This window comes from Nestor notabilis, unplaced genomic scaffold (assembly GCF_000696875.1).
Source record: "Nestor notabilis isolate BGI_N333 unplaced genomic scaffold, ASM69687v1 scaffold9991, whole genome shotgun sequence".
In the NCBI taxonomy this organism is placed as follows: domain Eukaryota; kingdom Metazoa; phylum Chordata; class Aves; order Psittaciformes; family Psittacidae; genus Nestor; species Nestor notabilis.
The window spans coordinates 46239-58173 of record NW_009914313.1 but is presented as its reverse complement, the minus strand read 5'-3'; the positions used below and the strand labels follow the sequence as shown (position 1 = coordinate 58173).

At 44.5% G+C, this 11935-nt stretch overlaps 1 protein-coding gene across 1 annotated transcript in view; it reads right to left on the bottom strand.

The window, feature by feature from the left end:
- Window positions 1-8416: 8416 nt before the first annotated feature.
- MKLN1 (muskelin 1, intracellular mediator containing kelch motifs) overlaps window positions 8417-11935 on the bottom strand; it is a 31480-nt gene continuing 27961 nt past the window's right edge. Inside the window, exons 8-9 of the mRNA XM_010023602.1 lie at window positions 11040-11094; window positions 8417-8839 (exon numbers count right to left, since the gene is read on the bottom strand). Coding sequence (XP_010021904.1) covers window positions 8718-8839; window positions 11040-11094 — 177 coding nt within the window. The 3' untranslated portion in view covers window positions 8417-8717. The remainder of the gene's footprint in view (window positions 8840-11039; window positions 11095-11935) is intronic.

Here is an 11935-nt window from a genome sequence, read left to right as displayed (position 1 = left end):
TAAAACACACGTGGAGGTCACAGAGTTCCCCATGGATGCTCCTTTCCAGCCCAGGGCTGTCTGCACCCCTCAGTTCAGCGTTCCTGTGGTCAGGTATCCAAGACAACTACTGCAGGACACACACCAAAGGGAACTCAGACGGACACCAGAGCCTGTGGGATCACTGGAGAGATGCTTCAACGTTGGATGCCAAAACAGGAAGCAAAGGCCAAACTGTGGACAACGGTTGGACACTCACAACTCCAAGCACTACACAGGCACAACCAGCGTTTGGGACCACATGAGGGTGGAGAGGACGAGATAATGAACATTAAAGGTCCAGACAGACAAACACCACACAATACAGTGTTATGGTAAGAGTAGAGGCAACAGCTCACAGAAACAGCTTGAAAAACCACCCCTAACCAGGTGATGGTGTCCAGCCAGACAGATATTGGTGTTTAACCACAAGCTACCCAGATCCTGTCTCTGCTATCATCTAAAAGGGAACTTATTTCAGCAGTTTGAAAGTATAATATCCAAACACTGACTGAGGCTCAATGCTTCTAAACGAGGCAAGCTGCATCCAAGATGCACATCATCCCAGCCCACAGGGATGGAACAGCATCTCCCATTAACTGAGAACAAGCCAACAGGCTCTAACTTTCTACCCTGGCAAAGTGGTCTGCAAGGTCAGGGCCTCCAAGGCTCAAGAACTCCTACAAACAGGTTTATTTGTGTAATTAAGCTCTTTTCTCTTCCTAAAGGTCTCTCCAGCATCCCCTCATTTCCTGCTGTGGAGGAGCGTGAGCTGGAAGACAGAGCAGAAAATACAGCTTTAGTAAAGAGTAACAAGCTACAAGGGGTTTGTTTTCTTTTCCACTACCCAGCACAGCAGCTTCTGAAGTGAAAAGTGTTTTGCACATCAAAACATCAAGGGAGGCAGACGGGAGGAAGGAGAGGAATGATGAGGGAGAGATGAAGGCAATAGTCAGCCTCCACTGCTCCTTTGCCTTCCCAATTACAGTGGCAGATAAGAGGGGAAAATGACTCAGCAACAACAGTTCTCTCCTCCATGGATGTATAAAAGTCTTCTCAAGTATGGGAGGTCTCCACAGTGCTTGGGGAAGGAAATCACCTTTTGACTGCAGGGCAAGCAGAGGTAGGAGCATCATCTGCTGTTCAGACTGGCCTATATGCAGTGAAGTCACTGATTTGCACCTAAGGTTGATAAGAGCCTTTTGCTCCTTTTAAAAACTGAGTTTGGGGTTGAAACATCCAAGAAGAAAATCACTTTTCAGCCTCGAAGTGTCTCCTTGAATGAGCAGACCCCGTTCACATTCTTCTATTTAAGCAAAACACAAAATAATTGACTGGATCCCTTGGGAGCCAGTTACAAAGTCAGGGTATTTGAAGTGTATTTTGTCTTCATTAGGGAGAAAAACCTGTCTGTTGGTATTTGGGACTAGGAACAGACTGCAACCACTGAGCCACTGTTGTGGTCCAGCCTCCCCACCAACACAGTAATTAAAAAGCAGCTAATCTCCCTTAATCTCACTGGCAGCTTTCATCAGAAAAGGTTTTAACAGTCTCTTAAGACCTGCTCTGATAGCTGATTGTGCTGCTCGGCCACCACTGCCTTCGAGCAGTGTTAAACCCAGCAGGCTTCTTTGCCACCGTTACAAAAGAGACTGAGAAGGGGAAAAGAATTGCATTATTCTCTCTGGTTTCTTTGGGGTGGAGAGGGTAAAAGCTGGAGGTGAAACTCCAGGACTAGATCCTGGTGTTGCATCACTTCCATTTGGAAAAGAGCCAAAGAATCCGGCTTGCTGGAAAAGTAAACTCTGAACAGCAGAACTACTTGTTAAGTCTTCCCACAAGACAGACCACATCTTAAACACATACTCCCATGAGCCACCACATTATCCCCAAGCCTATTTCTCTTCCCATTCCCATGGCTACACTGCAGAAACAACCCAAACACCTCAACTACAAGCTGTTTGCTTCCACTGGTGGAAGATTTGGGATGAGGAAAGCAAGTGGCAGAACCCTAAGGTTGGTATTATCACCTCTTTCTCTGTCAAACAGCTACCAAGCTCCTGGGGCCAAGCAGAATACACCCTGCTGAGACAGGAGGAAAGGCTGTGATGTGGGAATGTGGGATCACGGAGAGGCAGAGTGCTGCCAGTGGGAAATCAGCTCCCACACTTGCCCATCCTTACCCTAGAGGAGGAAGAGCCCTTGGGGAGAACAACGTGAATCCCAAGATCCTTCCTGTTTCAGAAGCAGCAGTAAGGAGTTTCGCAAAGGAAGCAGCTGGAGTGTGATGCCACATGGAGAAACTGATGCCTCGACAACCGTAACACAGCCCTAACCTTTAATGCTTCAGTGGTACTCCATGAACCTTAGGGAAGTCTGAATAGCATTTCAACAGCAGTGAATAGTCACACAGGGAAGAGCAAGTCAAGACAGAGGGGAATACCCAGGGGGCCGTGCTTTGACCATCATGCTGGACAGCATATACATTAGTGATAGCTTTATCCTTTCAAACCAGTAGCAAAACCAAACATCTAACGTGGTAGAGTCAGTTCTGAGCTATTCACTCCCATCACTCTTCCCAAGGATGAATTGAGATGTCACACTAGAGCTGAACAGTCAAGTGATTTCTGACAGCACTCAAGTACTTACAGTCTCCAGGTAGTAAGTAAAAGCTGTTGCTGACATATAGCAAACAGCTGGAAGCCAAAGCATCATGTACCTCTGTCTGGCACCAAGTATAAATTAAGATTTCAGGATACTCAACTGATACAGTGACAGCAGCTTAAGCAAGTCTGTGGCTGTAGATACTCGGAAGCAGAGCACTGAATTTGGGTCACAGCAAGTATCTGGAGTTCACTGCTAACAAACTGAGTTCAAGTGTGTGGAAGCAAAGGAGACAGCAGCAATATGTTACCTGGAGGAGCTGTGCTTGCGGAAGATGCTGCCTTGCAGACCTCTACCCCTAAGCTATATATAGCTGGTGTTACAGACAACACACACAACTGCTACCCTCCTCAGAGGTTCACATACAGAACCAAAGCATACATGGAGAATCCAGAACTCCATCCAGTTCTTTAGCCTCTGAGGAATGCCAAGAGCATACCTGCTGGCATCAACTGTGCTGCTTCCTTACGGGACTCTCCAACAGCAATAAGCAGGTCATTAACCAGCTTCCCCTCTGAAACCACATTTGGATCCAGTGCTTCCACATAAAAGCATCTGGAGTCAATTTATCCAAGCCCTGAGCCATGTACTCGTATAATGGTTCCAGTGCAGTAAACCTACATTTTCCACTCCAACTTTTCATTATAATAGAGGCTTTCAGTAAAACAGGGATTTTGCCTATAAGTTATGACCACAACTTGAATAATTTCCAACCTAACCTTTCCCATGAAAGGATATGCTCAACTCTACCATACCCAAAGGAATTTAGATACACTAACAAGCTTCTGACAGTGCATTTACCTTTCAACACTATTTACATCTTACACACTACTATCAATCTGTATCAAGAACAAATCATGTAATTGCTATTAAACTCTCCTTTCACACAGTAAGACCCGTCTCCAGATTATCACATGTACTTATAAACTTGGCCAAGTTCATTCAGAGTTTCCATACTCTCCCCCCCTTATGAGAACAGCAATCATGTTCATCTTTTTAACTGGACCCACCTGGGTTTCTGTAATAACTACAGCTATAAAACAACACAAGCACTTCCAGAGACATACATGAATTGTTTTGACTGTCAAGTGAAGTCCTGACAATAGCCAAACATTCCTTAACTGCCAGCCAACTAAGCAGCTAAAAATCAATGCATACACCAGGGGCTCAAGGTTGCACAAAGCATGTTTCTACTTTGAAAAATGAATGGAAATCTAACGATTTTTTGCCATTTTCTCCAGAAGCAGCACAGAATGACACCAACAGAATTACTCCATATACAGAGATGTAGTTTAAGGGTGCACAGAGCTAATTCGTACTAGAGGTTACGCTCGAGAAGCTCTACGAAAAGCATTTCCTTCTCAGTTCCAACTACAGGAGGCAGCAAGAGAATTAATAGTTACAGGTACCTGCCACCCTCCTGAGTTTGAAACAAGCAGCATTAATGCTCATCTTTCTTACAGCAAGAGCAGCACACAAGTTTCAAGTCAGAACACAGCTCTGGCTGTATCTCTAGCTGTCCGCAGCACTCACACGGCAGCGCATGGCCAGCATTCAACTCTGTGACAAAGAAAACTCCCTTCTAAAAACTTGCACACATCAGGAAAATGGTGCAGAAAACAGCTGTCCCACAAAGCCCTATGGAAAATGCTCTTCCAGAGTCATTACCCTGCTTTGGAAGGAGTCTCCCCTGGCAGAAGAAACAGCTAATGGAGACCCTGACACTTGCGGCTGCTGATTAAATACACAGATGAAGCTATCGCAATCCCTGCCCACTAGCCCTCTGCACAGAGCCTGCCCTCCTGCAAATAGGTGGCTCCAGTTCATTTACTGACTCCTTAAGGCATTACATTTTCAGGCATTTTATTATCATGAGTGACCAGAAAGTTGCAGCAGTTTAACTGAAGCCTGGCACTGCATCCCTGCTCTGGTACAAGCTGTATAACGGGAAGCTTTAGGATGCTCTTTAGGAGAGTTCCCTAATTTCACTCAAGTTGTGACTGCACAAGGCAAATGCCTTAGAAAAGCCTTTCCAACTAGGTCTTCCCAGATTGCTGATCCAAAATGAGAGTATCATTTTGCTATTAATGTTCAGACCCCGGAGCTAACATGTACCTGTGCACACAGAGCCATCCTGGGCACACAGAACTAAATCCCAGATGTTCGTGTGCACATCTGGATATGACTGAACTACACATACAAGATGTTGTCCAGGGAAAGGGCAAACGAAACTCTTCCAAGACAAAGTTCTCCTTCCTCATGATACCCAGCAAAAGGAAGAGATGCTTAAGGATAAACATGTCACAAACGTTACACCTTTAAAAGGGCCAGAAGATAAAAGCTACAACCACTTTGCCTCCACAGGATCAGTATCAATGACATCCTCAAAATAAAATAGGGCGAAAAGGTGGCTATAACCCCCTCATTTTTAACAACATCATCTAAGTAGGTCTTTCTGCCACCTGCAGAAAACGTGTTGGGTCACAGTGCAACAGCAGGACTTGCTTGGAGAAGACACTTGGGGAGAACTCTTAAGAGACTTCTGCCTCCTGACTACTATACGAGGGGTTGTAAAAGACAAACATTAAGGAACTCGATTATGCATAATCCAAAAGACCCAAAAACTAATCAGAAGGACTTTATTTCTCTGGGAAAACGTGTTACTTAATAACTTTGCATATATAGGATGTTATTCTATATTTGCATATAGAATAAAGTTTTCCAAAGAGATGATCTACTGAAAAATATTCTAAGGGCAGCTATGCTGAAGGCCAGTGTCAGTGAAGAACCAAACTCATGGATCTCAAAAGCTAAATCAAGACTAAAGTCTTGCCTGTATCAAGTTTATCCCACGCTGACTTCCTATAGCTTTAAAAACCATACCAGAACCTTGTAACTTTGGCTTTAAAGACCCCAGTCACCACAAATGAGTCCCCTCCCTGCTCCTTTCTTTTGCAATACCCTTATTTACAAGTTAACACTTAATTTAGAGATCAGCTACTGGAGTGTAAAGATTATGAGGTGTTAAATCCATACACAGTCACCTTATATTATAAGGTAGAGGCAAATATAGTCTTGTCTAAGCTAAAAAGCAGTCTCTGCTCCAGCCTGCAAGCAGTAAGGGTGAGGTTCAGACACCTCTCACGCAGAGCTTGGCTATTTATACCACTGCATGCAGTGGGCTGTGCAACATTTTCAGGTTCTCTTTTCAGTTTGTACTTCAGTAATTCTGCCCTGATCACATCCAACGCTTTCCTGGAACATCACCAGCATCTTTAAAGATCTGCATGTAATTACATTCAAACTCTTCCCTGCCGCTGCTTGTCAATAACTGGCTTGTTTTGAAAGGAACTTTATACTTCAGTGCTCCGAAGTTTTAATTAGGTTTTAAAGCAGGTAGTGCAGCACACACCAATGCAGAGTAATCATTTCATTTTGACTCCTAAAGGACACAGAAGCAGGAAAGACCCTTGACAAAGCCACGAAGCTTTCACTCTGGATTAACCTCTCTGGCCACAGGGTGCCTCTGCTGCTCCACGAATACACTGAAGCCGAGCAAATAGTTTCTGCTGGTTAATGCCCAGCTGTAACCCACAAACTGTAGTCGTGCGAGCTGAAATCAATCTGCTCAGGATAAAGGTAGGTCAGTATCTGATCATCCTGAAGTGCTCTCATTAGCTGGGGTTGTCAGTCCTGCAGAAGCAATGTTCACCTCGCTCACACAATCATCCATTTATGCTGTGCTACAAGAACATAAGCTGCCAGGCTTCACATGCACCCTGATGCAGAGGACAATGAGTCCTGATTGAACTTCTGTTACACTAATCAAACCTGACACAATGCTGTGCTCACCAGCACCACCATCCACAAAGCTTCTGGCTTTCCTTAAGTACTGTCTGCTTGCTGTGGCTCCTCCTCAGTCTAGCTGTATCTTTCGGGTTCAGCCCCATATGTAGTCAAAGATGTACATATAGAAGTTTATGAAGGGCTTGGTTGAGTAGAAAACTGTCACCAAAAGCACAATTCATCATCTGGAGAACACACAGGGAATGAGATCAAGTGATGAGGAAGCACAACACCACTACCATTTGAAGCACTAGAGGGCTGCAGCATTTTGGCTGGTTGCATTAAGAGGGCTGAATTCAATCTCAACGGAAACAACACCTTGATTGGAATATCCAGCATCTCCATTCGTACCACGTAAGCTCTACTTTAGTTAAGAAAGCATCAAAAGTAGCACATCATAAAGCCCAGCAGTGACATAAAACTTTCCATGTCACTGGAAAACAAACAAAAGTGCAATGTTTCAAAGAAACAATTCCATCAGATTTCCTTCACTGCACTATGTACCGACTGGATTCTCCCACCAGACATCTGATTTGCCATCCACTGAGGTACACAGTGTCCAAACAGTCTCCTCAAGTTACAGGTTACCTAAAAACACTGCATTCGTATGGTCCTCCCTGAAGACAAAACAAAGCCCAGCCTCCAACATGTTGTTCCTTCCTAAGTGATTAAACACTAATATGAGGTTATAAATTTATTTCTCACGTACCAGGACTACAAAAGTCACACAAAGGACATGACCAAGAGGCAATACAATGCAATCAAAGCAAGCAGACACTCGAGCTCTGAAAAAGACACTTCACTAACTCTTTTATTTCAAGAGTCCAAATCATCTTTGCACGCACAAGACTTCCACCAAGTTTAACAGGAGGTGTGTAGCCACAGTGGGTGCAGCAACGAAACCCCACTGACATGAACATCTCTGGACATAAAGCTTTGCAGTCTCATATCAATATTTACATCTGCCAGTTTGCACTGACAGCAAATGCAAAAAGATTCTGCTGCTGGGTATGGGCATCCTTCATTCCACTTGACAGAGCAGCACCAAGCCCTTACCTTGTTTATAAAGAAGGCTTTCAGCAAGGAAGAATATATATTCTATACATATGCATCGGCTTGCTTTCAGAGAGATGTATGCTAAAAAGGCCTCCCTTACATTCAGCTCTAGGTCTAAAATGCATTTAGAAGTGAATGAGCTGCACTGCAGAGGGAGCAGCCAAGCTGTTGGGAGCAATCCTCTGTACATTTACACATCGACAAACACTGCACACAGAAGCATAGGTGCATGTAAACGAAGACAATCTGCTTCAGATATCCTACACCCAACCCAGAGTCAGGTTGCAGAGGTTGGGATGCGTGTGGTGGAAGACCCAGTCCTGCCAGGACCTGCATGGATTCCATAGGAAGAGCACAGCAAAAAACCCAGAATGATCCCTGCAAAGGGGCAGATAAGCACTGCACTCCTGTTTTCCCATGGTTTCTCTGAGGTTCCCACTTGCCTGGCAGGTTTAAGTGGAAGCTCCAGAGAACAGAAGATAGGCAGGCAGGTATTCAGGTTTAAATGGAGTATCAGATGCAATTAGACACTACTCAGCCTGATTCTGGGACGAGGGGACAGGTAAGTTGTAACACGTGCTCCCCTTCACAGACACACTGCAATACAAGACTCAAGACACAACATCACTATCACCTCAACACGTGCCAGTGTCCTGCCTCCAAGTTATTCAGCTGCTGAGGATGGAGTTGTAGGATAAAGCAATATATCATGACTAGCTACAAATGAGCAAAGAACAACCTTTCCCCCTTCTTCGCAAACCCCCAAATAAAACCCATCATCATTAATTCCAGACAACCCACAAATCTCAATTTTCTCCTATAGGCAATCATTGCATGATTGGGTTTTATTTTTTATCCTTTCCCCCCCCAAAACCTTTTCATCTTCCATTTGCTAACTCAAAATCCAAAGTCAGAAAAAATATATATATTTAGTCAGAAGTACGTCAGTTGCATTTTATTAACCTACTCCAAGGGAAAAGCTTCAGGGATTCACCATACAAGTATAAAACCCCTTGCAAACACCTAGGGGTTACTATATTACTTCATCCCAGCAGTCAATCAATGCAGTAAAAAAATGAAAATACTGAAAATGGATGCTTTTCCCCTCTTCCATATGTCCAGTGATTGCTCCGTTACAGCGTGATGAGGTCCACCAGGTTGCCTTTAGGAGGGGTCATGTTGTCTGGAAAGAAGTTGACTAATGTGTCAAAGAGCTGAGTTCTCTGCGCGTACGTGTGGTCAACATCTGAGAATCCTGGGGGAGGAAGAAAAGGGGAAATTAAGCCAGTGCTCACTGCTTTTAACCCTCTGTTTTAACTGAGGAATAAGCCGGTTTCCTATTTTGGACAGATGTTCATAGATTCATAGAATGGTTTGGATTGGAAAGGACCTTATGATCATTCAGTTCCAACCTCCTGCCATGGGCAAGGACACCTTCCACTAGAGTAGGTTGCTCCAAGCCCCTGTGTCCAACCTGGCTTTGAACACTGCCAGGGATGGGGCAGCCACAGCTTCTCTGGTCAACCTGTGCCAGCGCCTCAGCACCCTCACAGGGAAGAACTTCTTCCTTATCTCAAACCCATTAAACTTCCCCTGTTTCAGTTTGAACCCATCACCCCATGTCCTATCACTACAGTGCCTGATGAAGGTCCCTCTCCAGCATCCTTAGAGCCCCCTTCACACACTGGAAGCTGCTCTGAGGTCTCCACGCAGCTTCTCTTCTCCAGGCTGAACAGCCCCAATGTTCTCAGCCTGTCTCCATACGGGAGCTGCTCCAGCCCCTGATCATCCTCGTGGCCTCCTCTGGACTTGCTCCAAGAGCTCCAGGTCCTTCTTATGTTGAGGACACCAGAACTGTACACAGTGCTGTGAGTGGGGTCTCACAAAAGCAGAGTAGAGGGGCAGGATCACCTCCTTCAACCTGTCTGCTGCTTCTACCTCTACTCCTAGTTCTCTGTCCTACTACTATGTGCACAGACACACACAGACCACGCCACCCCAAGCCAAGGCTGCAATCAAACTACATAAAAAGTAATAAGCAAACAGCTGTCAAGCTCATTGACAGCCCTGAAGAACTGCAGGAAGCAAGAATCCTCAGGAGACTGCTCTGATGTCCCAGAAAACAAAATCTCTGCAGCTATTTTTATTGGGTGCCTCATTTCTTCTGTCCTCAGGCTCTCCTCATTATCTCCACGACTGTCTCACCCAGAACCAGTACTCGTCTTGCTTGCAGTTCTTCTTGAGACAAGCTTTTCTGATGGTAGGAGCCCCAAGTCAGAGCTGCATCTTGGAACAAAGGTGCTCTGCAAACCCCTTTTGTGAAGCGCTGCCTCCCAGCAGGGGGGGGTTTAGTCTGGAGCGTTGTTTATCCAAATCCTCATACTTAAACCATCAACAGCGAGAACAATAGCGCGGGCTATACAACGATTTCCTCTGCTTTGTATGACTTCCATCAGTGGGATCTCCAAGGAATGCTTATTAATTCAGTGAACTCACTCTTCAGTTAATCAAAGTCAACCAAGTTAATCAAATGAAGGAGGGCTTGGGGTTTTTTTGTTTTATTTTAGAAGCACCACTTGATGTATGCATCTGTAGAGCCAACCTCTGAACAAAGTGTTGTGTCAAGAACTAATCCATCTTTCGGAACACTTAAAACCAAGGGAAAAAACAACCTTCTGAAACCTGGGTGTTCTTCCTCCAAAAATTCATCAACTAGGTACATCTTCCAAATCACACAAGCTCAGCTGAGCTTCCTCATCCAGCTGGGCTCATAGTGCAGTGGGCTTTTTCCTTCCCTCAATTGCTTAGATTGGGAATTGCTGGTTCCTTAAAAACTAAAGTCATCCATGCACCTTAGCAAGAGCCTGGTGACTTGAGGACAACACATTACAAGATGTAAATTATGCTTATAGCTTTCCTATAGCTTGCCCAGGATTAATTTCTTGACTGTTTAGAAGAGTTAACTGGACAGAAGAGTGAAACAAATTGTGGCTTTGGCTCAGAGCTCCTGTTTCCAGCCCTCCACACCACTGTTCTCTTCACTCTTGACATTCTGCCCACAGAACTAGTTCTGCAAAGCACAGAACGAACCAAACTGCTCCAGGAATTGCAGTTATCACAGCAAACAGAGCTGTAGCCACACTGTGACATTCCCAAGTGACAAGACAGGAGGTCCTTTATTCTGCCCAAAGCTGCTGTTTATTTGGGTGAAGCACCAGATATAATGAGAGACACAAAACAATCCCGGGAGGCACAGGTTTAAAACCACTGGTGGCAGAGGGGCATTGGGCACTGGTCATTATGAATAATCTCTGTAATGTCTGTGCAGTGGCATTTTGTATTTTCAAACCAAAAAGGGCTCATGTGAACTGTAACATTTGATATGAAAACGAGTAGAAACTAACAGTAATTATCAGAGGGAACATAGTCTAATTCTTCTGATACACAATACTCACCGAGAGTGGTGAAATCCGAGCCAGACTTAAATAATGCTGAGGCAAGAAGCTGGAACTGCAGGAGAGGAGGGACAAAGAAAGAGAAAAGTGTTATTAACAGCACACAGGAGAAAAACTCAGAGATTCATAGAAGTCAAGAGTGGGTTTGGAGTTGCTGAGCTCTCTTTGCACACTCCTTGGAGCTACTGTGACATTTATGTGAGTAACAGCAGCAACTTTCATACGAGCAACACAATTTGTCACCTTGGCAGAGCAAGCTGGATGGTTTTTCCTAGAATTAGAGCAGTGTTGATGCAATGAAAGGTACTTGACTGGGAGCCCTAAAAGCTGATTTTTCATATACTCTTTTTTGCCTCTCTGGCAGATATCAGAGCAGAAGTAAGGTAGAGCCTCTTGCCACAACCAGGGATGAACGTGGTACGGTCTTAGCAAGGATTAGATGACATGAGAACAGGGTAACTGCTAGAGCACAGCATCAACGTCTTGAACACAAAGAAAGCTTTGTATGGCCACAATCTTTCTGAACTGCCAGAGAACTCGTATCCTGATGTCTTTTTAACTAAAAAAAAAACCCTCCATCAAAATAAAACCTTTTATTGAGAACATCAGAATCAGGAATAAAAACAGTTTAAGTAACACATTCACGGTTTGATTCTCCTTTCACGTCTTACTGATAGACAGTGAACACAGAATCTTCCTCTGCCTGTGGCTGCTGTTTTCAGTTACCCACACAGAGGCAAAGCTTTGTGCTTTGTCATGTTTCCTTCACGAATCAGAAGATTCCTTAAAGGCTTATAATCTTTTGCCTCGTCTCTGTGTCTTCCCAGCACACAGCCCGAAGGAAAGAAGAGGGGGGAAAAGAAAACAGAAGAGAAGCAAATATGTTCAGGGAAGGA